At 40.5% G+C, this 26,459-nt stretch overlaps 3 protein-coding genes and 1 long non-coding RNA gene across 4 annotated transcripts; 2 read left to right on the top strand and 2 right to left on the bottom strand.

The window, feature by feature from the left end:
* Positions 1-3,267: 3,267 nt before the first annotated feature.
* LOC110230647 (zinc finger MYM-type protein 1-like) lies at positions 3,268-6,809 on the bottom strand. Its single transcript, XM_021034121.1, has 3 exons — positions 6,784-6,809; positions 6,481-6,574; positions 3,268-6,206 (listed from the first exon to the last, which is right to left on the bottom strand). Exon 3 carries the CDS (start codon positions 6,091-6,093, stop codon positions 3,559-3,561), a length of 2,535 nt encoding a protein of 844 aa, XP_020889780.1. The 5' UTR covers positions 6,094-6,206; positions 6,481-6,574; positions 6,784-6,809; the 3' UTR covers positions 3,268-3,558.
* A 1,721-nt stretch (positions 6,810-8,530) lies between these two features.
* Positions 8,531-9,903, top strand: LOC9323931 (beta-carotene isomerase D27, chloroplastic). Its single transcript, XM_002887822.2, has 4 exons — positions 8,531-9,147; positions 9,232-9,338; positions 9,434-9,529; positions 9,604-9,903. The coding sequence occupies exons 1-4, from the start codon at positions 8,648-8,650 to the stop codon at positions 9,651-9,653; spliced, it is 753 nt and encodes a 250-aa protein (XP_002887868.1). The 5' UTR covers positions 8,531-8,647; the 3' UTR covers positions 9,654-9,903.
* Positions 9,904-10,254: 351 nt separating this feature from the next.
* Positions 10,255-11,610, top strand: LOC9322397 (protein BRANCHLESS TRICHOME). The gene has a single exon (XM_002887821.2). It carries the CDS (start codon positions 10,670-10,672, stop codon positions 11,492-11,494), a length of 825 nt encoding a protein of 274 aa, XP_002887867.1. The 5' UTR covers positions 10,255-10,669; the 3' UTR covers positions 11,495-11,610.
* A 1,458-nt stretch (positions 11,611-13,068) lies between these two features.
* On the bottom strand, positions 13,069-13,724 carry LOC110230651. Its single transcript, XR_002333778.1, has 2 exons — positions 13,346-13,724; positions 13,069-13,248 (listed from the first exon to the last, which is right to left on the bottom strand). It is a non-coding gene; the product is annotated as an uncharacterized LOC110230651 (long non-coding RNA).
* Positions 13,725-26,459: the final 12,735 nt, after the last annotated feature.

Here is a 26,459-nt window from a genome sequence, read left to right as displayed (position 1 = left end):
CCAAGAATAATCAAACTTTTTTCTTTCTCATGATGAAATATTATTGCACTCTTAAATGAGAATGCATGCTGCAGGAGACAGCTAGAGTGAGAGAGGAGCCACAAGGGAAAGGGTGTTCAAATTTCAAAACAGGACAACAAAACAGGGGACTGAGATTATATAAAATGTAGAATGTATATATGTACCTTTGGGCTGTTGGACATTGACAAAGAGAGAATGGTTGGAAGAGGAAAGCCAAGAAGTGCAGAAAGTGCAATGGCAATCAGACCATCTTGGTGTTCTTCGCAACTTCTCGACCACCGTGGAGTTCACAGTGAGTAATGTCTTTTTAGTTGACGGTGATCTCTTCTTGGACTCATCACAACATTTCACAACATCTTTCTTGAAGCACTTCACCAGCTTAGTGAGCCTGGTGAGGAGTGAAGGGCGTGAGTAGAGTGTGTCAGAGATCTCATCCAGATGGATCTTTGTCCTTGTGAGTGAGACTACCTTCGAGTACTCTCCTGATCTTTCCGACACTATCATCTTACCGACTCTGCTCCCTCCAGCCGCGATTGGTTTGGCCTCAGGCGGCGGACAGCAGTAGCAGGGTTTCCACTCTGACTCGAAGAAGAAATCAAGAGTCTTGTAGGTAAAGCAAAGCAAGAAATCCACAATGTCGAGGATGAAGAAGACGAAGAAGCCCACGGTGCGGTTGAGCCACCGTGAGAATCCCATGCTGTGGAGTTTGAGTCTTGTGGTAGGCATGTATGTATGTAAGTTGTATGTATGTATGGTGGTGGTGATGTTGCAAAGACAAAGTGCGTGAGAGAGAGAAAGAAAGTATTAAGTTAATGAAGAGAGAGGAGAACAGATGGCAGTTACATGAATTTATTGATCGCATTTAACATTCATTGTTGGCTAAAATGATGAAATTGGGTGGCCGTTGAATCTTCTCAACACTAGACCACGCATATCCAGCACATACCTTAATATCTTTTTTTAATTTCAAAACATCAATACTTAGCAACATGTGATGTAGATTGGTCCGGTGATGTTCCAAAATGCCACTGTAGCTAGTTAGCTAACCCACAAAGTCAATCAAGTCACCATGCATGTACGGTTCCTTCCTTAGAGCACCTCCATTGGTCAAAAAATGGGGTGTTTTTAAAATATAAAAATAATAAAAGATGAGAAAAAAGATTATAAGAAATTATGTTATTTTTGCTCTATATTTGATTAACAAAAATGTAATCCAAATATTCATTTGCATTTCCAACTTGTACAAATATTTGCTGAAAAATGTGAAAATGTTTAATAATATTATAAGCATGCATGAAAATTTATATTTGAAACAATCAAAACCGTAGATAGTCAATAAGTAATGAATATATCTATATGCTCTGTTTAGTAAGACCACTAGTGAGGGCTTTGGCCGGTTGATGACTTTTGGGGTCTAAAACTAAAAGGAGGGCAACAACATCTATATGAATATGAGATTACATACCGTGAAAGTGAAACTAATTCATACATCAAATAATGGGAATATTGCTGATTTGGGTATTATTTGGCCCAAAACTTTCAAAAATGGAACATCTATCAGGCCTTCAAATTTGGGTATTTTTGGATCAGAGTAAAAGACAATTTAGCCCCTGTCGACAAACTTCATTCTTCCTGATGATTCATGATAACTCGACGGATCGCATGGCCTTTGTGCTGGCGACGCATCATTCAAATTTCTGCCCTATCAACTTTCGATGGTAGGATAGTGGCCTACCATGGTGGTAACGGGTGACGGAGAATTAGGGTTCTCCTTCATTCTTCTATGACGACAAACTTCTCTTCCTCTCATGACCAACTTTCGATTCCTCTCCTAACCTCAACCCTCGTTTTCCTAGCCATAATTCTCCCTTCTCACCATCTCCACCGCCAAACACCATCTCCCATCCGCCACCAACTCCATCTCCGATCTAAAACACAAAATTTCTCTGCCGCTAACGCCATCTCCAAAAACCACAATGGATTCAATTAGTTTCGTTTTAAATAAAGAAAACTAAACCCTAAGAGGGATTACTAAACCCAAGGGCTTCAATTGAAACACCATCTCCCATCCGCCACCAATTCCATCTCCGATCTAAACACACAAAATTTCTCCGCCGCTAACGCCATCTCCAAAAACCACAATGGATTCAATTAGTTTCGTTTTGAATAAAGAAAACTAAACCCTAAGAGGGATTACTAAACCCAAGGGCTTCAATTGAAACATTAATGGAATCGAAATTTCCAATTTTATCTTTAAATCTAAACAAAATTTCTCTTCGGATCTAATCATCTCATCATATCACATTCACCAGTACCATTTATTTCACTGGATCGCATCACAGTCACAACCATGAGAAGCTAATTCGTTTGGGCGATCAGATTGTGTAGTCGCAGGAAGAAGATCGGAGCATCGTCGTTTTGTTGGTTTGGTCGAGAAAAATAAAACACAGAGGAGAGAGACAATTAACTGTGATAAGGGTAAATGCGACACTTGGTTAAAATGAAAAATGTCTAAACCAGCAAAACTTGGCAAACGTACCGAATCTGATAATTTTCTCTGAAATAAGTACCGATCCGGTAATTTATTCATCAAATAATTGAAGTATGGCACAGCGTAGTAAATAGTAAATGTTGATAGCGAAATAAGAAGAATGGACTATTGATATGATGGCATGTGGCTCTGAATGCCCAACAGCCTAGCTGACCTGTTTTTAGACAATTCTATAATATGTATACACATTTTGGTAAAACAAGAGTTAAAAGAGTTAGACTGTCAGTATACATATATAGAATATAGTGTATTTGTAATATTTCAAGATGACAAGGACGTGTGCGTGGCCTCAAGCAACAGCTAAAATCAGTGTCGACCCGATCAATTTGGGTGCCCTAAGCAAAATTAAAGCCTATAAATTTTTTTTTTTTAAATTAGATTTTTACCCTTAAAAAAATGTTGTAGTTGTCTCTAAAAACCCACAATATTTTTAAAAAGCCCTACAAAAATTATTGTATATAAGAAAACTTAACAAATTTTTAGGTAAAAAGGCCCTGAAAATTTTGAGACCCTAATCGGTGGCTTCACTGGCTTGCCCTCTCCGCCGGGCCTAGCTAAAATCGCATCTCTTTACTCAATATACCATTCTCTCTAATATGTTGGGGGAAAAATATCAATGAAGTAGAAATATTCGAGTGCTTGCATGAGAAAAGAGTGATATATAGTAGTATGGTAGGGAACGTAAGATCATGTGCTATGTTTAAGAGGTTTTCAAAAGTCTTGCGTCACACAATTTCAAAGCCTACATTTAATAACAGTTAACCAAACGAGTGGCTTGATTCTGACTAGCAGCCCCGGCTCTAACAATCGAGAAGCCTTAGGGCGACTTACAAAAAGGGCCTTTTCAAGCATGCTAAAAACAAAAACCATTTCATATAATCATGTCTTAAGCTCCATGTCTTCATCTACCACATTCCTTTATATTGCATCATATCTCATGCATCCTTCTTCCGTTGGATCTAAAACAACAAAACAAAACACAATAGTTATTTCGGAATAAAGAAACGATTTTGACGAGCTCTAGTTGACGCAAACTCATGAATGACAGTTTCAAAGTCTATGCTTTCTAACAAACTTTTTTCAATGCATAGAATAGCTAGACCATTCAACCTTTGTTGAGACATAGAGGACCTCATATAATTTTTTAATAACTTCAATTTTGAGAAGCTTCTCTCGGCCGAAGCTACCGTCACGGGTGTTGTTAATAGGATTCGATAAGCAATTGAAACATTCGGATAACAACCTACATTTTCTACAAACTCAAGCACTTCACTAGGTGTCATTGACACTTGGGATAAACACATTTGCAAAACTTTTAATTCTGAAAAAAAATCATTAAAATCAACATCCGAGACATTATCATGAGAAAATGTTTTGTGAAAATTAATGCAATGCTCTTTTAATTCACTTTCATCAAGTGATTTTAATTTCAATGAATCAAACAAAAATCCAAATACACTTTTAAAAGTCATCATTTGTTCAAATCTATTCTTTACCGAAGAAATTGCCATATCCACAACAACAAGAAAATAATTGACTCTAAAATCATCTTCGACCGATAATGCTTCTTCATCATGATCATTCTCATCAAAGTGTTTTTTTCTAAAGACACGACGCCTACTTGGAAATATAGGATCAACATTCATATCATGAGCAAGACCTTGAGCTACTTTCAAACAAGAACTAAACCCTTCATCTCGATACTTTTCAAAATATAAGATTATACCTTCTAATTGTTTTATAGCACTATCAATGCATATCGATTTGGATTGTAAGCTCTTGCTTACCGTGTTCATGACAAACAAAATTTCATACCAAATAGTCATACCAAGTAAAAACTCATAATTCTCAAGTGAATTTACTAAACTTTCCGTTTCACTTTTTGTTATGGCATCATCACATGATTCATATAGATCGATTAAAGCTAATCTCACTTGAGGAGCTTGAAACCTAATAGCTTTGACACTTTTTATTCGGCTTTCCCATCGAGTATTAGAAAAAGATTTCATAGTTAAGTAAGGAACATGATCAAGCAAAATTTTCCATCTTTTTGTAGAGCTAGAAAATAATACATATATTCGTTGCAATGCTCCAAAAAAAGAAATAGCTTTCACACAAGAATGAGCCATATCACTTACTACAAGATTTAGACTATGACAAGCACAAGGCATATATAATGCTTTTGAGTTAATGTCAAACAATCTCTTTTGAACCCCTTGATGCTTTCCTTTCATATTGGACCCATTATCATAACCTTGACCTCTCACATTTCTAACATCAAGATCTAGAGATTTTAGCGCATCAATTATTCTTTCAAAAATACCTAATCCGGATGTATCATCTATGATAAGAAACTCTAAAAAGTACTCTTCTACTTTGACCTTCTTATCTAAAATCCTTACACATCGTACTATTAAAGTCATTTGTTCTTGGTGGCTTATATCCGGGGTACAATCAAGAATGATAGAAAAATATTTGGCCTCTCTTATGACATTCTTAATAGAAAATTGAACTTTATGAGCCAAAAGAGAGATCAATTCATTTTGAATATTATGACCAAGATAATGATGATGTATTTCACGAGTATGAATGCGCCTTATATGATCTTGCATTATTACATCAAATTCGGCTATGGATTCAATCATACCTAAGAAATTACCATTACTATTTTGGTAAAGTTTCTCATTTGACCCACGAAAAGCTAAATTTTGTTTAGCAAGACACTTCACAACCGCAATAATTCTAATCAAAACAAGCCTCCACCTTTCTTTCTCTTTTATAATTTCTCTTTGTAATTCTTTATCAATAGTTTGACTTTTCTCTAATCTAACTAGCATTTCATTCCAAGTTTTCATGTTAGCCATATGTTTTCCACTTCTCTCATGCTTTTTAAGTCTCTCGCTAAGATGCTTCCAATCATTTAATCCATCATTTGCTAGCACACTTAAGTAACCTAGAGATTTAAACAACTTGCAACAAAAACAATAAACTTTATTAACATGTTTCGAATAAACTAACCATTTTCTATCACAAGTTTCTCCATTACTCAATTTTCTAGAATAATATCGATATGAGAAATGTCTATAATACTTATCAAGAGGAAAAGTCAAATTTAATTCTCTTTTAGGTCCACACGCAACTAACTCATCTCTCGTTTTATTATCAAGATTTTCCCAATATCTAGGATCAAAAGTATCAAAATGAAATCTTTGTTGTTCATGACCATTCAAACTTTCAAGTAAAGATGCATTTGACACATTATCATGCTCACTCAATCTATTAGGATCATTATCGATACTCAAGGAAAAAGTTTCTTGCTCATGAACATTCAAACTTTCAAATGCATTTGGAACATTATTATTGGAACCATCATTTAAATCATTCACGTTTTCAGTTTGTTGAGAAACGGTAGCATTATCACCTAGTTTTTTAATAAATTTATCCATAGCCCCTCTTTGAGATTGAATAAACAATTCATCTCTTTTTCTTTTCTTTAGTTTGTCATTTCCACACAAAACCATGATCAAAAGTATTTTATTAAAAGATAGCACCTGGATTAACAAAGGCGAGGCAGTGAGCGGTGGCAATTTACAATTAACAAGGATTGTTGTCGCCAAAAACCAAGTGGAAGCACCTAGAACAATAAACAATTCATAAAAAACGATTAAAATATATACTAAGTACTAGAAGAAAGACAAAATTTAGATCTAGTCAACGTGTGTTCTTTTTGCTTGTTTTAAACAAAAATCAAACAAAGACAAAATAATTATCTATTATACACAAGGTTTCTTATATCAATTTTGAACTGAATTTTTGTTCATAAATCGAAGACACCCACTAGCTAATACAAAATAAAACAGAAAATCTGAAATTCTGAATTATAAAATTGCAAATCATCCAAAACTTACAATTTACGAAGTTACAATTAGACACACGTTTGTTACAGTTGCAGCCACAAGATGATTGAGCTTCAATTCTGGTTCTTTTCTTGAAGTTAAGAGTCTATTGAGCAAAAAAAAACACAGATTCAGGATTTTTTTTATGACCGTTAGGGTTAGAGGAGAGAGATGAGTAAAGTAAAAAGGCCCTTTTCATCTTCTAATTAATATTTTCTGCTAAAAAAAAAAAAAAAAAAAAAAACTTAAACGTAAAAGGCTTGAAAACTAAAAAAAAATTGGGCCTTTTATTTCTTGGGCCGGTGGCGGTCGCACCTCTGGCCTACCTATGTAAGCCGGGCCTGCTGACTAGATCCCGGTTTATAGTTTAGATACGACAAGTTACTGATGGAGACAGATATATAGTAGGCCTCAAGTCAAGCCTTCTATATTTATTTTCTGGCATAGTATGTACTCTTCTTCTTCTTCTTCACCCTGAATCTTACAAGTTTTTTTTTTGGTGAAAGTGAATCTTTACAAGTTTTCATATTATAACTACTATTTGGTATATATATTGCAAACCTTTCGCATGTATCACTATAATTTGTTTTTTTTTCCTCTTGAAGACTTGAACCATCTGGTGGAGCACCAGAAGACTCATTCACGAACAGCCAAGTAATTTTTTTGATCTCGTTCATAAGTTTTAGGGTAATGGAGTGAAATTAGCTAGAGGAATTTAGTGTAAAGCTCAAACTGCAACCACCAAATGGAGTTGTTTTGGTAGAGCAGAAAAATAAGTTGAAATGTAAGAAAGAGAATTAGTTACAACTGTAAGTTACAAGTAATGACACAATTGTGATGCAGAGGTCAGCCACAACTGACACACTTTATAAGTGCACTCCATTCCAACATGTAGCATTCGAATTGGTTTTGGACCGACAAAATTGGTAACTACAAATAATCCCATAATAATAATAATAAAAGTATGTGAAGGAAAAAGAGTCAAAAGACTAAAAGAAGTCTTAAATGCGAAGTTGATGGAGTTTGGTAGGGCGTGTCTTTAATTTATTGTTTTTACACATATTTTGAAACTTGAAAAGTGCTCCTCTCCTCTATGATTTTTGAGATTTTTACACAAAATGTCATTTTTGCCATACCATTTCTAGTTTTCGCCATTTTCTCAATATTCTTTCAATTTTGCCTTTTTTGCCATTTTTAAAAGAAAAATATTTGGGAATTTTTTTTCATGAAACACGTATTTCATAACAAAAACTATACCCTACAAAAAAAACAAAACCTTATAAACCCAAGTAGAATGTGTTAAATCACGTTTTAAGATATAAGAAAAGGGCAAAAACAAAATTTTTTAAAACAAAGGGCAAAAGTTACAAACACCTCTCAAATAAAGGTCAAATTTCGTAATTAACTCATGGTTTATCCCTACTTGCTAATTATTTAACCCATCCACGTTACCATATCAATATAATGGCAGTCAGTGTATGATTAATTGGCCATCGACATGTATACATATTTCGATCGGAAAAAATGTCAAAAAAAGTTTCACCTTTGAAAGTTGGTTAAGTAAAGCTAGATGGAGATAATATCAAGTGATTTAACGACGTGTCTCAATTGGTTTAGTTAACAAAACTTTGTGATTAAATTGACTAGTCAACAGAAGTTTATGATTTTAAGTTGTTAGCCGAAAGTTGGTGTTTTTTTAACCAACTTTGAAAGATGATACTATTTTTTGATAATATTCCCATAAATTTAAGAGTCAATATATGTTTTACATATAATTAATATATAACTTAAAACATAATAACATTTAGGCAAAACACCATAAAAATTAATATTTCTTATAGAATACTAAAAAGGAAATATAGTTATGCTTTCAAATATTTTATTTTATTGTATTTATAAATATTTGGAAAAAGTATTCTCAATTAAAACATTATTAAGTAGTAAAGTGTGAAGGATAGGCCTCAGCGAAATGGGCCATTGTCTGTGTGTGGGCTATATTAGTCCACCCAAAACTATCTCCTAAAAAAACTACAAGTGGAAATTATTCCTTGTTTAAGAGGCAAACAAAGTGGTAAGGTTGTGGTCACGTTTGTGTGGCCATTAATGCAGTAAAAGCAGAGTATGATGATGGTGGTAGGGAAGAAGAGCAAAGAGGGCGAGAGATATCTTCTTCTTATCCATGGCGGCTATTGCTAGTTTGCAAGCAGTTAATCTCACACTTAGGCGACGTGGCACTCGATGTGGGATTGCGGAGCCGAGCGGAGAGCCAGCTCCAATGGGGCTGAAGACTAGATACGACGATGGGTTGGTGGAGAGAGTGTTCATGGGTCTGTTCGCGAGGAAGATGGACAAGTTCGGGTCGAAGAAGAAGAAGGAAACGAAGGAGAAGGGTTTTTGGGAGTACGATTACGAGAGCTTCGTGGAGGTGTCAAAGAGAGTGATGCAGGGACGGTCCAGAGTGCAGCAGCAAGAGGCCGTGAGGGAGGTTCTTCTCTCTATGCTGCCTCCTGGTGCTCCTCAACAGTTTAGAAAATTGTTCCCACCAACGAAATGGGCTGCAGAGTTCAATGCCGCTCTTACAGTGCCTTTCTTTCACTGGTTGGTTGGTCCTTCTCAGGTCATAGAAGTGGAAGTGAATGGTGTGAAACAGAGAAGTGGAGTTCGTATAAAGAAATGCAGGTAACAGAGTGAATTCATCAAAAATGTCTACTACTAGTTGTCTTGTTCAAAATGTGACAGACTTGCTCCTACTGTTGATTGAAGGTATTTGGAGAACAGTGGGTGTGTAGGAATGTGTGTGAATATGTGCAAGATTCCAACCCAAGATTTCTTCACCAATGAGTTTGGCCTCCCACTCACCATGAACCCAAGTATATATTATATATCTCCTTTTGACCATCTTTATACATATATATATTGGGGTTTGTTTTCATATATAAGCCATCTCTCCATTTTGGTTGCATAGATTTTGAAGACATGAGCTGCGAGATGATATACGGGCAAGCGCCTCCGGCCTTTGAGGAGGATGTAGCCACCAAACAACCTTGTCTAGCAGACATATGTAAGTCTTACAACGCTCAGATTGCATACATGCAGGATGTATCTAACATGATGATGTATTGATGTTGCCTGCAGGTTCTATGTCCACTCCAAGCTCCCCAATCTGCCCTAAACTAGAGGCATGAGTGGATTGGATCAGCAGCCACTTCTTTTATGGGATGTGCAACTTCCAAGAGATATACATACTTTGTTTTTTCCAAACACATACATTTCATACAAAAGACAGTTGTGAAGACGAGTTAGTGTTCTGTGTTACTATTTTCGTTGGGTTGTGTAAAGTATACGATTAATACACTTGAGCTTACTCATCTTCTTTGTGTTCTATGTTTGAACTCGCCATGCTGGTTATAACTTGGATCTCAAGTGTTACTTGCAGTTTGTATTGTAATATAAAACCAAAAAACAGAGATTGGCTTAGTTATAAAGCAACCCTCTCTGATAGAAGAGGTGAGACTGGCCTTTGGCAGCCAACGAAGAGGAGGCTGGAGCCAAGGCACTCAGAAGCAATGGAGTATGTTTTGCTTATATGGCTTACTTTCAAAGATTGTTTAGTTTGTGGTTTGGTGCTTTGATACACACTGAAAGAATTTACTTTGATTTGACTTGCACATATGAAATCTGTTTCTTGTTTTGTTTCCTGCAACTCCAACTGACTAGGGAGTGAACAGAACGGAGTAAATGTTTAGATAGTTGAGAAAATCTTTTCATAGTTTATAAAGAGACATATAGCTAGGAGAGGTGGAACAGATGAGGCATTAATATTGAATGTACGAACACACAAATTGAGAGGTGGTTCATTCAAAGCACAGAGAAGTTGTTGGCCTTTCAAAGATACATTGCCCAACAAACAATCGTCATGAAACTACAACAAACGTCAGTTTCATCTTTCTTTTAACTGCATTTGTTAGTTACCTAAGAGTTAGACGGCATCTGTTTCTGCTACTTTTTCTGTCCTGAGGAAGAATGATTGAAGCTGATAATCATGTGATGACTCACTCTTTCAGCTTTACAACACACTTCCATCTTCTAAAGTGATATATAATAAACCCTTACTTTCTTTCTTTCTTTCTTTTTCCTTTTTTTTTTTGTTTTGTTTTCCTTTTATCTCAATTCATAATAATAGAAAAGGCCAAACAAAAAGATGAAGGATATGAAGATGCAGAGCAGCTCTGAAACGATGATGACCAGAATCCCCACTCCAGATCCTCACAATACCGGTGTACGAGAAGATGCAATGGACACAGTCTGCAAACCCTGGAAGCTTTATGAAAATCCATACTACTGCTCTTCTCTGTCTCAACAGCATCAGCACCAACGCAAGGCATTTATTTGGGATCTAAACTTCATAAAGATCTTCATGGAATCTGAACTAGGAAAAGCTCAAGACGAGATCCAGGAATTGAAGGCAGAACTGGACTATGAGAGGAAAGCTCGAAGGCGCGCAGAGCTGATGAACAAGAGGCTGGCTAAAGATGTGGAGGAGGAGAGAATGGCTAGAGTAGCGGAGGAGATGCAAAACAAGCGGCTCTTCAAAGAGTTATCGTCTGAGAAGTCAGAGATGGTTCGGATGAAACGTGATCTTGAAGAAGAGAGACAGATGCACAGGTTGGCAGAGGTTTTGAGAGAAGAGAGAGTTCAGATGAAGCTGATGGATGCAAGGCTTTTCTTGGAGGAGAAGCTATCTGAATTAGAGGAAGCTAATAGACAAGGAGAGAGGGAGAGGAATAGGATGATGAAACCAAAGATACTGGAGAGAGCCTGTAGCTCACCGGCTAGGAGGAGCTGCGAGAATCCGCAAATAAAGAGAGGAATCAATCCGTTCCCAAGAGTGATGAGAGCAATAAGATCAAAGAGTGAGAAATGGGGTTCAAAGCTGGAGTGCCAAAAGGTTCAGCTAAAAATTCTGCTCAGACAAAAGACCACCCCAAGATGTACTCCTCTTCTCTCCTCTCCTCCTCCTCCTTGATACTGTATGCTTGTTATTTGTCCGTCTCGCACAATCTTAATAATTCACATCTAAGACTGAAGATGTACTAATAAGATTCTAGCTCTTTGTCTGTCCGTTAGATAACATTTTCTTCACATACATAGCATAAATATCTATTAAAGATGGATTGGAAGAAAATGATGATCCCATGCATTATCCAAATTTGTTATGTTGGGCTCAGTATCTTGAGTCCTCTCGGACAAGATCAGACAAATCTAAATAGTTTTCTTCTATCGTTGGTATAATATATTTGATGTTGAAATTCAACTGTGTTCTGAAATGCACCTACTAAATCAAACAAAATCTGGATTACATATTCTCAAATTCGTTAGTTCGTTTATGATGCTATACTTTGAAACTTTTTGTATTTGTTTTGTTATATTATCGGAAAATCATGCTTTTAGTTAGTCAATTTGCACATATTACAACATGTCAATTAGAATATAATTGTTTTCGAGCTTATACTCCCCTTTTTTTTTTCTCGCTTACTTTCTTTTGTTTCAAAATATAGGATGTTTTAGTTTAAAGCACACATTTTAATTTTTTTATAAAATATTATTTAATATTTAGTTTTAAAAATGTCTACCAGGGATATAATAGACTCCAAAAACAAATAGTTATAACATATCTTACATAATATAACAAGGTTTATACAGATATGCAAACTACAGGAGATACTATTTCCGATCTTTTTTTGAAGAATTTGTTTTATAGTTAAAATTATGCTTAATTAATACTTAAAAATGAATATATCTATAGAGAATTGAATCTAGAATATACTTTGAATATGACAATATATTTATTTTTGTTCTATATAGAAAAAGTGAGTGCGTAATTTAGGAATATATATTTATTTACCATTATCATCAAATGTTTTATCTAATAAGAATTTCAAAAAGCAAACGGGGCAATTAGAATGATTATTCAAAAACTTTCTATATACAATTATGTGGAGAGCCAAATTGAATTATCGATTAAATACATTCTTTTTTAATTAGGGTCATTAGTGACTGAAGGCAATTTTCCAAAAAGTATCTCAGCTCTCCAATTTTATTATTTCCACCACCCTCTTTTTGACACAAAAATCTTCCATTTTATTATTCCAACTAGAGATTGACGGGATTTTAAGTTTTCATTAAATTTTTGTAGGTTTTCATTAATTTTAATGTTGGATTTTTAAGCCAGTGTTAAATAGTAGTTTTGTTGATTGTGGATAATTTTGGTGTCTAATAGTAATTTTTATGTTCTATCAGTGTATATATATCTCTCTATATTTCATATTGTGATGATATAATTTTTTTTTTTTTAAATTTATTATTAAAATTCTACTTGCATCAATTTTAGTGATTTATTTTAAAGAAAAAATAGGCTAACCCGTCTCTATACTAAAAAAACATGTAAAATAAAAATTAGAATTGAAAATTATCATTTTCTCTTTACAAATTTATTTAAATTATGATGTGTTAATATTTTACGAAATGCTCAAAAATCTTAAATTTGATGTATACTTGTGTAAACAATTCTTAATTTTTTTATATGCCAACAACTTCAAATGCTATTTTTCCGTAGTATATTTAAATCTTCAATATATTGCTAAAATTTAAAATCAAATTTAAAGAAAAAACTAAAAATTGAAACACTAACTTCAATCCGGCACTCTAAATCTCTAATTGGTCCATTATATAATCGGAGCAAATCGATGACTGCGTCTATCTCCTCGATCATCTCTTCACCTAGCAAAAAACAAAAATAAGTAAAATCAGTACCTTACATAATCTGGAGAAAAGACTCTCTAAATTGAAAAGATGATTTTGATTCAAGAATAATCACCTATCATGGTCACGATCGCGGCTTCGACCATAGTCATCATCATCTCTACTACACCGTTTCCTTTTTTCACTACACTCCGTACTTTGATCTCTACATCTATATCGCTTCTTAGAACATAAAACTTAATTCTTTTATGTCTTTATCAGGGCCATTCTCTCTTTCTTTATCTTTACTTTTTGAAGTCTCTCTTTCATGCTCACATGTTTCTCTGTACACAAATAAAAACACAAAACTCATAAGTTAGTGTTTAAGAATCAATGAAACTAAACGAAAACCATAAACAAAACTAAATCAATGAAACTAAAATGGATTATAGCTAGTAGATAAATGATATGAGAATAACACAATCGAGTACTATATTTATAGTGTTAAGAGAGTCTTCAATGGTTTTATCTTTTATGGTTGATAAATATATATAATCTCACTAATAAATAGTGAAATCAAATCTAAACGATTAATTTTTTTTGTTAAGATCATATTTGGATAATACGTATTTATGTATACTATGAAATCGGTATAAAAATATTTACTAATATCTAATCTCGTTTTTGAAAGTTTTGAAATATATTTTGCTTTATTTTTGGAAATTTGCCGAAACTTATAATAAAATTGAATCTTAAGAATTTCATAAGATTATATATATATACATATATTTTAAATTTATTGTTAAGATTTAAAGAAAATTTTATTAAATTTCGAATAAACATATATTATTAAAATTAATTATATCAGAAATTGAGTTGTTTCGGATTTTTTTGATAAATTGAGTTGAGTTGATTTTAAAATTAGTATTGTTTCCAAATCCTTAACTAAATCAAAGATTTCGGCGTTAACATATTGTAAGTTAATGTTTTTTTTTGTATTTATGGTAAGTATTTAATCTTCCTAAAATTTCGATAACAATTGTTTAAAATCCAGTTAGTGGTTTAGGCAAATAATCAATGACATTAATTTACAATATTTTTAGGCTTGTTAGGAAGACCTGAAATTTAGATCATAATCCATTTGTTTTCTTAATAGATTATTTGAATTGTATATTTCTTATTGTTTAGATTAATTTTTAAATTTTTAATAATACTCAAAACACTAAACGTAAATTCAGTTTTTGAATTTGTTAGCATTTAGTTTTTGAATTGTAGATATACACCATAAAATCCGTAAAATCAGTCAACATTTTCAATTTCCAATTTAAACAAAATCTCTTTAATATCTTTAAATCCGTTTGACCCGTTTTTAATAAATTGGTTAATATTAGTAACATAGAATTAAAATAATTATGATTAGAGATCTCTAATGGCATATATTGTAATTTCTTACAAAATCAACGTTACGACTTATATGATGTACTTCCCAAATAATAGTATATAAAAATATGAGTGAGTATTATGCTAAAGATAAGACGCTTATTTATAGTTCTAGATAGTCGATTATGATATAAGGAGATTTGAAAATATATTAGTTAGTTTGTAAAAGGTATATTCTAGATATATTCTAGATTAGTAGGAATATAGAATCATAACATATATAACAAAGAGATTTGACAATATTTTTAAAGGATTTTTAGGAAACTGACTCAGAGATTTTATCTTGCGTGATTAAGCTATCTAAAATTTTAAATTATAAGAAACAGAAATAACAAACGAAATTAATAATTGATGATAAAAGATTTTAAGGAAAAATAAAATATTCTCAAATAATATAACATTTTCAATTTTCAATAACATTTTCGAATAATAAATTAGTATTGTGGAAGTCGAAACTAACACAATCGAGATTTGTCTAGGGTTTTATTTTAGGGATACGATAATCGTGAATTCTCAAAGAACAACAGAAACGATTTGTAACCAAAGATGGTATTCTTGATATTATTAAGAAAAAGTTGACTTTGATCGTACAAGAGTTTGATCGTAAAAGGAAAAAGATGTTTGTGCTGTGAGAGCTTTGCGTAGTGTAAATTCTAGAGCGATATTGCCTCCCCTTTCCTTTGAGCCTTGAATCTCTTTATATAGGGATGATAAACCGCCTCTCCAGCGATATTCTCGGAAGATTTCCATTTATCTTGAAGTCGGCCAGAATATCGCGGATTAGGACAATTTCCTTATTCTTCGGAGTTTTCGGAAGATTTCCTGATTTGAGTTGATCCTTCGCGATTCTTCCTTATCATTTCCGAGTTTATCGGAAATGATCCTTCTTTTTCGGAAATGATAACTTGCTTGGAAATGATACCTTTAAAGAAGAGTATTTACTAAGTCTTTGCTTCGGGCGATGATGAAGACTTCGCCTCGGGGAACTTGTGCAACCGGCTCGGGGACAAGAGAGGCACGGTCCAGGTTCCCGAGGGAAAGCGGCTCGGGTTTACAGAAAGAGCCAACTCGGGGGTCTTGACACGAACCGGCTCGGTTCCTCGGAGTGAACCGGCTCGGGCACTTGAAGGGAGCCGGCTCGGGTTCACAAGCTTGCTGATGGACCCCGAGCAGACTACGGGTGTTCCCCGAGGCAACCAATGCAGTGACCCGAGGTGAATGGCAGCCTGACCCGAGGTGAATGGCGGTCTGACCCGAGGTGAATGGCAGCCTGACCCGAGGTGAATGGCAGTCTGACCCGAGGTGAATGGCAGCCTGACCCGAGGTGAATGGCAGTTTGCGCCGAGGTGTCTTCAGAAGTTCCCTGAGGCGTTCGAAGTTCGGCTCGGTGCTATGGGATGCAATCCGACCCCAACAGTTAGCCCCCCAGCTCGTTGGTTCGAAGAGCAACCGATGAGCTTCACGACTGTTAGTCCGAGCCGTTTTAACTTTATTCCGAGCCCATCCTTGTATGCCGCGAAATTTTCGATGCTTCAAAGATGGTTAGTATCCTTCGGTGATTCTGATTCTTGACGATTCAAATCTCTTTGACGCTTCATCTTCTTCTAGCGCGTGTGACGGTTGAGATTCTACCTCGAGAAGTGGAAGAGTCCTCTGCTGATTCCCGAGAATCGTGCGGATGCGAAGTATCTTAATATTGGTCACGCGCACCTGACACGCCCGAGACTTGGGCGGATGCGAAAAATTATTAAACTCGTGTACCCGACGCGCCGAAGCGTTCCATAAATATCCGACTCCTGCTTCATTTTCTCATTTCGCAATCTGCAAGGAAAATTTCTAAGGTTCGCTTCTTTTCTCTCTGATCTTGATCTCTTTAATTTCCTCTGCTTTGCTTTATTTTCCGTCGTTCCTCCGCCGTGCCAGATCTTAGATTTGGTTTTTCCGATTTCGAATCTTGTTTTTCCGATTCTTTTTTGATTCACCCGAGCCGAAGATGTCACTCTCTGATTCAAGTGATTCGTCCCGAGGTAGAAACATTCCTGTTCACGAAAGGAAAATGGTCTGGAGCAGTCCCTCGGAGGAAGCCGAGGCTGGTTTTTCAAATTGCTCCGAGCGAAACGGCGATAGTGAATTAAGATCGTCATCCGTGGACCAAGATCCGAACCAATTTGTGGCTCGGGAAGATACAGTTGCGAATGTGGCTCGGGATGAGGATCTCCCCGATGACCCCGAGGCAGCTTTAAATACGGGAAGAACGCATCCTCCGTCTAAGGACGAAGCTGGGGGCTCTCGTTGGCAAAAAGCGCCCGAGCCGTCTTTGCTCCCTGTAAAGGCCGAGGCGATCCACTATGATTCCGACGCGGAGGCGAGAATGCTTCAGGCCAGGATGCAAGCGGCTAAGGCTCTGCAGCAAAAGACGAAACGAGCCAGAAAAGTAAGAAGGCCCGACCCTCCTGGTTCTACGCTATCCACCGAGGACTCCCTCGGAGAGTTGAGAGTTCGGTTCGGTTTTAGTGAAGGAATCACGATGAGGCTCCCGACCCCGAGTGAACGAGCCGATAATCCTCCCGAGGGGTTCTTCACGTTGTACGAGGGGTTTTTCAGTTTTTGTTTCCTGTGGTTCCCTCTCCCGAGGCTGATCGTTGAGTATTTGTGGTCGTACAAGATTGCGTTGGCTCAGATCTCAACTCGTGGACTGCGGCATCTTATTGGGATCTTAGTAAGGAGTTTCGAGGCGGATAAAGTTTTGTCCCTCGGGCATCTAAGGAATTTCCTGGAGGTTCGTCGTAGCCCGGGTCCTCTGGAAAGATACTACATCTCGCCGAGCAAAAATAAAAAGATCATTGGCGGGTTCCCGAGCAAGGACGAGAAATACACCGATCATTTCTTCTTCGTCGCGATTGACGAGGACTCCGTCCCCGAGGGATGCCTCGATAAAATTGTTGCGAAATGGGGCACAATCGGTAGTTTACCCGAAGCGTTTGAGTTTTTCTTTCTTTCGTGATTTGATCGATTTGTTCTGACCAGTTTTGTTTTCGTTTTCAGATCGTAACCCGACGTTCCTCGAGCTTGTTCCCGAAGATCTTTTAGAAACTCACGAGGAGTTGGCTTCCCGGAAGTGTAACTGGACCAAGCATTTTACGCTCAGAAGAGTCGAGAAAGCGCTGAGATTACTCCGAGGCGTGTCCTGTTCATCCTCATCATCCTCTTCGGATCACCGGTTGAGCGGCTATATGGAGATGCAGAAGGCGAAGATGACGCTGAGGGAGAAAAAGGCTGCTGAGAAGGAAGCGGCCGAGCAGAAAAGAGCCCTCGAGGCGGCCTTCAAACCTTTGACCGAGGAGTCTAGAAGGCCCGAGGCGTCCGATCTTCCCGAGGCGTCTGGCAGGCCCGAAGTGGTTAAGAGCCCCGAACGATCCGGGGTTGACCGAACGGTTGCTTCGTTCCTTCCGAAGCGGTCGACGATGTCCCAGCTGGGGACAGTGGAGTTCAAGCTCCCGAGGTCGAACATACCGAGGTTGTGGTTGGCTTGGCTGCTGGTAGACAGGCCAAGTCTAAAGGAAAGCGTCCTCGGGGCGAACACTCTACCGATAGGAGGAAAAGGTCGAAGAGCGACCACGGCAGCTCTCGACCGATTTACAAGGACAAGGTGGCTTCGGCCAACCTTGTTGCTTCGTGTGCATGGCCGTTGTTGACGGCCCCTGAGAATCTGGCCGAGGCGGAGAGATACGCCGAGACTTCGGCCAACTTTCTGAAGGTAATGATTTTTGTTGAACCTCTTGTTTCGGAGTTCTTTTCCGTTCCTAACATGTCATTTTATCCTCAGGCTTTCTCCTCAATGAACACGCTGGTTCGTTCTTACGAATCCATGAACCGTCAGCACGAAGCTGCCAACGAGCAGTTTGAAATAGCCCGTGCAGAATCGGAGAGGAGAATAGCCGAGGCGGCTACAGCGAAAGAAAGTGCGGAGGCCCTTGTCGCAGCTGAGCAAGAGGCGAGGCGGAAAGAGGCCGAGGAGAATGCTCGAATTCGGCAAAAAACCGAAGCAGAGGTTGAGCGTCTCAAACGCCTGCTCGCCGAGGAGAAGTCTCTTCGGGAGGTCGAGGTAGCCCGAGCCAGGAAAGCTGCGAAAAGGGCGGTCACTGAAGAGTTCGCCAAACAGATCGGGACGATCGAGGCGAAACTGGAACAGTTTGACCAAGTTGCCGACCGTTACATGTACTTCTCCCAGGCCAAAGCAAACGCCGAGCTGATTGCCGAGCTCGAAGGGGGCAAGTCGATCGAGGACGAGAAGAAAGAGGTAGAGGCATGGAAAGAAGAGTTCGGGGATGCTGAAGCGGAGTATTCTCGGCTTGCGGTTGAACTGCTCGGAACTTTGAAAGTTCCTCCGGTATCACCCGACTCCGCTCATGATAGCCTCGGGAATAGGTCGGTGGAAGGCGACGCGACCGAAATCGGGGTTATCGATCAAGCAGGAACGTTTCTGGATCCCGCGGCAGCACATGCCGAGGAGCGAGACGAATAAGCCCGAGGCGTCTCTTGTCTCCTTTTTCTTTTGTTTTTTTTTTTTTTATTTCTTTTGTAAAACTCATGCCTGGACGGCTTTATCCATCTGAATGCATGTTCCTTGAATCCGATACCAGTGTTGAGTAACTGGGTTTATGACATGCCCGGCGAGAAGTTATTTCTTCCCAATAGTATTAACTTCCGAGCCGAAAACGAAAAGAATCGTGCGTCAGTGTCAATTCGAACGTTTTAACCTCCGAACTGAATTATACACCGATGTCAACGTAATTGGGTTTTGGTAAGAATGAGTAGAAGTTAACTTTCGGAATAGCGAACCAGTGTTGAGATAACTGGGTTTTTGTGAGTGAGACCACAAAAAGTTAACTTCTCCCGAACCGTTTTAACTTCCGAACTGAAAGTGAAAAGGATCGTTTACCAGTGTTAAGGTAACTGGGTTTTGGTCATATGGGACTAATCTTTATCGGTTGCGACCCAAGCTGATATAGTCGATACCAGTGCTTAAAAGCGAACTGGGGTACCAGTGTCGAAGTCAACTGGGTTTTCTGAAGACAATTCCTTTATGGCAAGATATCTCCGACCGAATCGTCTCGACTGTTTATATAGCGCGCTGTAACCGAGGAGGTGAAAAGAGCCTTTTCTGTCCGAGGACGTGGCCATCGTCCGAACGAACTTTTTAGCTTTATAGGTCGATAAGATAACCGTTTAAAATCTCCGAGGTGGATAAGATTGATAATCCGAAGGGTAAAAACTTAGAGAATTTGAAAAAATTTAATGGGAGTATATATGTATACGGACCCACTCCCCCCCTTTTTTAATTAGGGGGGGGTAGCTGAACTCGTCCGAGGACGAGCTGCCTACGTACCCTTTTCAGGGATCAAGTCACCCCGTAGTTCGAGTACATGCGTACCTTAGGTTTTTTAGCGGTAATATTTCCTTAGATGCATTGCATTCCAGGATCTAGGTACCGCTTTGCCGTTCATGTTGACGAGTTCGTAGACACCGGGACGGATTACCTTTGCGATCGTGTAAGGTCCTTCCCAATTCGTGCCGAGCTTACCTGCGTTCTGTTCGGCGGTATTCTGGAAAACTTTGCGCAGTACAAGATCTCCTTCGTGGAAACGGCAATGCTTAACGTGAGAATTATAGTACCGAGCCGTTGCATTCTGATAATTCTGCATACGAATCAAAGCCGAATCTCTTCTTTCGTCGATTAAGTCCAGCTCGTCCAGCATCATCTGAGTGTTTGAATTTTCCTGCTCGGGGAGAAAACGTCTTCTTAGTCCGGGATCTCGGCTTCGGTGGGAATTACACACTCCGTGCCGTAGACAAGGGCGAAAGGTGTTTCTCCCGTAGCCCGCCGCGGTGTGGTTCTGTGTGACCATAATACTCCTTCCTATTCGTCGGCCCAGCGGCCTTTCTTTGCGTCGAGGCGCTTTTTTATTCCGTCGAGAATCGTCTTGTTTGCCGCCTCGGCCTGTCCATTTTGCCTGAGGATACCGAGGCGTAGACTTGCTGAGGCGAATTCCCCATTTCTCGCAGAATCCTTCGAACCGAGCCGAAATAAACTACGATCCGTTGTCTGTGACGATCTCGTAAGGTATCCCATGGCGGCATATGATGTTCTTCCAGACGAAGTTCTCGACCTGCGCGTCTTTGATGCTGGCGTAAGAGTCCGCCTCGATCCATTTGGAGAAGTAGTCTGTCAGTACGAGGACAAGTTTCTTCTGCTTGGAGTTGTGTAGAGGTCCGATGATGTCCATGGACCATCGCATGAATGGATAAGGCGAAGTGATGGAAGAGAGGAGCTCGGCGGGTTGATGAATGGTTGGTGCGTGCCTCTGGCATTTATCACATCGTTGAGAAAACTTCTCGCAGTCCTTAACCATCGTCGGCCAAAAATATCCGTGGCGTTTGATCTTTATAGCCAGGGCTCTTCCGCCAGAATGGTTTCCACAAGATCCGCCGTGCACTTCTTCCATGGCTCTCCGGGCTTCATTTCCTTCGACACAGATAAGGAGGGGGCCAGAAAATCGCCATTTAAAGAGCTCTCCGTCGATCAGAGAATACCGAGCCGCTTTGGCCTTAAGCTTCCGAGCTGCCCACTTTTCAGTAGGAACTTCTCCATCGGCGATGTAGCTTCGGATGGCTCCGATCCATTTGGCATCGCTTCCGTATTCGGGCTCGGTTGCGTCCGTAGTTTGCTGGTCTAGCTGTTCGATGTCCATTTCTTCCGGTTCTTCTGTCTCCCGAGCTGTTAGAACCTGATCTTTGCTATTATCTTCAATGCTCGGCTTTTCGATGAACTCAACCGGTATGATCCTCTTCAGATTTGGGTCTGAGGTTGAAGCTAGAGCCGCTAAGGCATCGGCCGATGTGTTCTCACCTCGTGGGATTCTGGTTAACTCAAACTCTCCGAACTGTTTTGCCAAGTCTTGCGTGAGAGCAAGATACGCTTCCATTCGTTCGTCGCGAGCCGCGTATTCTCCATTGAATTGATTAGCCACGAGCTGGGAGTCGCAAAAGGCTCGCAGCTTGTTGATCTTGAGTCCTCGAGCCAGCTTAAGTCCTGCTATCAGTGCTTCGTACTCAGCCACGTTGTTAGTCGCGTCGAAATTTAGCCGAAAGGATTGTTCAAGGATTTCACCCTCTGGTGATGCGAGGCGGATTCCGACGCCAGAACCTTGTTTTGAGGATGAGCCGTCGACGTGGAGGATCCAAACAGCGTTGGATGACTCTTTTCGGACGTTCTCTGTTGGCAGCTCGATGATGAAATCGGCCAAGACTTGAGATTTCGCGCATGTTTTGTTTCTGTATTCGATGTCGTACTCGCTGAGTTCTACCGCCCATTTGGCCAAACGTCCCGATTGGCTCGGACTGTGCAGGACGGTTCGGAGTGATACGGGCGCCATGACGACAATTGAGTGAGACTGGAAATATGGCCGTAGCTTCCGAGCTGACATTACTACGGCGAGGGCGAGCTTTTCAGTTTGCGGGTAGCGTGTTTCCGCGTCGGTGAAAGTTTGCGAGACATAAAATATCGGCTTCTGCTCCCCTCTGTCTTCCCTGACTATGACTCCACTTATAGCCGTATCAGAAACTGCGATGTACAGGAATAATGGCTCGCCCGGGACCGGTTTCGCTAACACCGGTGGATTGGCCAAATACTTCTTCAGTTCCTGGAAAGCTTCTTCGCAGCGATCGGTCCATTCGAATTTCTTGTTCCCGCGCAGAGTATCGTAGAAAGCAAGGCATTTGTCAGTGGACCGCGAGATGAATCGGTTCAAGGCTGCGACTCTCCCGGTGAGACGTTGGACTTCGTGCTTGTTCTGTGGTGAGGGCATGTTCAGTAGAGCATCGATTTGCTTCGGGTTTGCTTCGATGCCTCGGTGAGTTACGAGATATCCCAAGAATTCTCCCGACTTTACCGCGAAACGACATTTTGCCGGGTTAAGCTTCATGTTGTGCTTGTTGAGCTGACGGAAACAGTCGCGTAGATGGGCTATGTGATCGTTTTCTTCAAGGGACTTGACTAACATGTCGTCGATATAAACTTCCATCGTCTTCCCGAGCTGTTCGGAGAACATCCTGTTGACGAGCCGTTGATACGTCGCGCCAGCGTTCTTGAGTCCGAAGGGCATGACTTTGTAACAGTAGATACCTCGGTCTGTGATGAATGCTGTCTTCTCATGATCGTCGGGGTGCATGAGAATCTGATTGTATCCTGCGAAAGCATCCATGAATGATAGCAACTTATTTCCCGCGGTTGCTTCCACTAAACGATCGATATGTGGGAGCGGAAAACTGTCTTTAGGGCAAGCTTTGTTCAGATCGGTGAAATCGACGCAGACTCTCCACTTGCCGTTCTTCTTTTTAACCACGACAGGATTTGCTAACCAGTCCGGATATCTTGCTTCAGAGATCGAGCCGATCTTCAGGAGCTTTTCTACTTCAGCGTTCACTGCATCTGCGCGATCCCGACCCAATTTTCTTCGCTTCTGCTTGATGGGCTTGAAAGATGGGTCAACATTCAGCTCGTGGCAGATTACGTCGATGCTTACTCCAGGTAGATCTTCGGCCGACCAGGCGAAGGTGTCGATGTTCTCTTTGAGGAATGAGATGAGCTCGGTCTTGATCTCCTCGGTTAAGTCGCTGCCAATTTCCACGCATCGTTCGGGCCGTTCGTCGTCGAGGCTAATGGAGATTACAGGATCCGAGGTAGGCTTCTTCTCCTTGCGCGCCTCCTCGATCTGTAATTGCTATAACTGTTTAGATATAGCCTTCTCTTCACTCCGGCCAAGTTTTGATTTCTTGTGATCCGTTTCAGCCCTCACTTCAGTGACAGGGTTTCGGAGTTTGTGTGCTGCCATGAAACACATCCGAGAATTTTTCTGACTGCCCCGGATCGTTTTCACGCCATTGGGGGTCGGGAATTTGACACACAGATGATATGTCGATGCGACAGCTCGCATTAGGTTTAACCACGAAGTTCCCATTATGACGTTGTAGATGGTAGGTCGATCGGTGACTGAGAAGTTGACTATCTTTGTTACCCCGCCGGCTCGGACTGGTAGTTGGATGGTTCCAAGCGTCATCAAAGTTTCCCCTGAAAATCCGAGGACAGGCCTCGGGGTCGGAATCACCTGTGACATGTCGATGTTCATTTGTTGGAGCGTTTCGCGAAAGATTACGTCGATGATGCTGCCGGTGTCAATTAATACTCGGTAAACATCATGGTCACCTATCGCTAATGTGACGACGATTGGATCGTTATGAGGCATGTCGAGCCCGTTTGTCTCGCTTTCTTCGAATGTGATCACGTCGTTAGGTCGATCGAAGCGTCTTGTCCAGTTGCTAGGCGTCTCGGCTCGGCGCTGATAAGCTTTGATTGCCGCTACGGTGTCAGGACAGTATGGCGATCCACCCATTATGGTAAAAACCTTCTGCCGCGTACCATCTCGGTCTTCGTCTTCCGTCCCTCGGGTTCTTTTCTAAGACTCCTGGTTCCTAGGTTCGGGATCTCTTCCCTGGTTGGTCTGCTCGGGCTCTGGCTCTGGCTCGAGGTCCTTAAGAGTAACGTTTGTCCCGAGCTCTCCAGCTAGGAATTTGGTTGCTAACTTGGCTCCGAGGCTTCGGCATCTCGAGGTATGATGGCCGAAAATTTTGTGGTGTTCGCAATATTCTTGATCGTTGCTCGGTGGCTAATCCCTCGTCCAAGTGAAGGACTCTCTTCCTCGCCCACGGCCTCGGCCTCTGCCGCGGCCACGGCCTCGGGGCGTGTCAATCTAGTAGCTATGGTATCCTGAGAAATTACGCCCTTCGTGATGCGTATACGTACCGCTCTCACGCGATTTCTTCTGGACCGGAGGTGTCGCTTGGGCTTTCTCGTTTTTCTCGGTTCGGGACGCCTGTTTTGTTGGCTCGTGCCTCTTTGCTAGTAGCGCCATTTCTTCTTCGTGGGCGACGAAATCCGAGGCTCGATGCAGCGCGTCGCGAATTGTTGTTGGTTTAGACAGGTTCAGCTCTTTCCTGAATTCTGACTTGTACCAGAGAGCTTTCTTCAAAGCCGAGAGAGCTGCTACATCTGTAATTCCTTCGACCTTGGCTAGCGTCGATTTGAAGGTCTTGAGGAAATCCCTTAATGGCTCGGTGGGCTGTTGAGACAAGGACCATAGATCCGCGTCGGAAGTTCCGGGGTCGATGAGCACGGAGTATTGTTTGAGGAACAATGTCGACAGCTCGTCGAAACTATCAATCGAGTTTCGTTCTAATTTTGAAAACCACTCTAATGCGGGTCCTTTGAGGTGTTCTACGAACAGTAGGCACAGCCCTGCATCCTTTTCCCTGGGTTTGAACCTGGCTCGGGCCACAGATATCACGAACGATTTAATGTGGCACTTTGGATCGGTTGATCCGTTGTAAGAGTCGATCTTGAACTTTCCCAGATTGGACATCGTCGTTTCGGAAATTCTTTTGGTGAAAGGTGTGTTCCGAGATTCTTCCAAAATTTGGTCGATGTTCGGTGCGGAGGACGAAACGCTATGTATCTGGGTTTTGACGAGCTTCATATCAGCTTCCGCCTTGGCTAGGGAGGCTCGGATCTTGCTTAGCTCGTCCTCTCTTTCAGATTCTTCGGCCCACCTTATGTTTTCCTCAGTTTCTTCATCGTCAGTGAGATCTGTTCGCTCGGCTGAGTTAGCTCCGGCTCGGGTACGCTCATCTTGCAGATCATCTGGTTCGTCCGTTAAATCCACTGCGTCTGGCTCGGTGGGATCATCTTGGTTCTCACGTCTGGCAGGGTCGGCTCGGGTTGCGACTCTGGTGTTGCCGGTTGGTGTCGCGAACGTGAGTCTTGTTGGGTTGATGCCAGGTAAATCCCTCCGAGCTCGTGGCGCCCGAGTCTGGAAACGCGTTGTTTTTGGTTGCCCACGAGTTGCGATTTCGTCGACTCGCTGCGTCAAGGTTTTGTTAGCTTTCTCTTGATCGTCAGCTTTCTTCTGGAATTTAACCATCAGGTCTTTCAGTTCGGCTAGAGTCGCTAAGATCGTCGGATCGGCTTGAGGATTCTGAGGGTTCGGGATCCCTCCTCCAGCTGGTGGTGTCTGACGACCATCTTCGTTCATCGTCCTTTTCAGTAATCGAGTTCTGAGTCTTAGGGTAAGAGAATTCTAAAGTATCCCCACAGACGGCGCCAAACTGTGGAAGTCGAAACTAACACAATCGAGATTTGTCTAGGGTTTTATTTTAGGGATACGATAATCGTGAATTCTCAAAGAACAACAGAAACGATTTGTAACCAAAGATGGTATTCTTGATATTATTAAGAAAAAGTTGACTTTGATCGTACAAGAGTTTGATCGTAAAAGGAAAAAGATGTTTGTGCTGTGAGAGCTTTGCGTAGTGTAAATTCTAGAGCGATATTGCCTCCCCTTTCCTTTGAGCCTTGAATCTCTTTATATAGGGATGATAAACCGCCTCTCCAGCGATATTCTCGGAAGATTTCTATTTATCTTGAAGTCGGCCAGAATATCGCGGATTAGGACAATTTCCTTATTCTTCGGAGTTTTCGGAAGATTTCCTGATTTGAGTTGATCCTTCGCGATTCTTCCTTATCATTTCCGAGTTTATCGGAAATGATCCTTCTTTTTCGGAAATGATAACTTGCTTGGAAATGATACCTTTAAAGAAGAGTATTTACTAAGTCTTTGCTTCGGGCGATGATGAAGACTTCGCCTCGGGGAACTTGTGCAACCGGCTCGGGGACAAGAGAGGCACGGTCCAGGTTC

This window comes from Arabidopsis lyrata (assembly GCF_000004255.2).
Source record: "Arabidopsis lyrata subsp. lyrata unplaced genomic scaffold ARALYscaffold_2, whole genome shotgun sequence".
Classification (NCBI taxonomy): domain Eukaryota; kingdom Viridiplantae; phylum Streptophyta; class Magnoliopsida; order Brassicales; family Brassicaceae; genus Arabidopsis; species Arabidopsis lyrata.
Note: the sequence above shows the minus strand (reverse complement) of the source record. Positions and strands in the feature narration are given on the sequence as shown.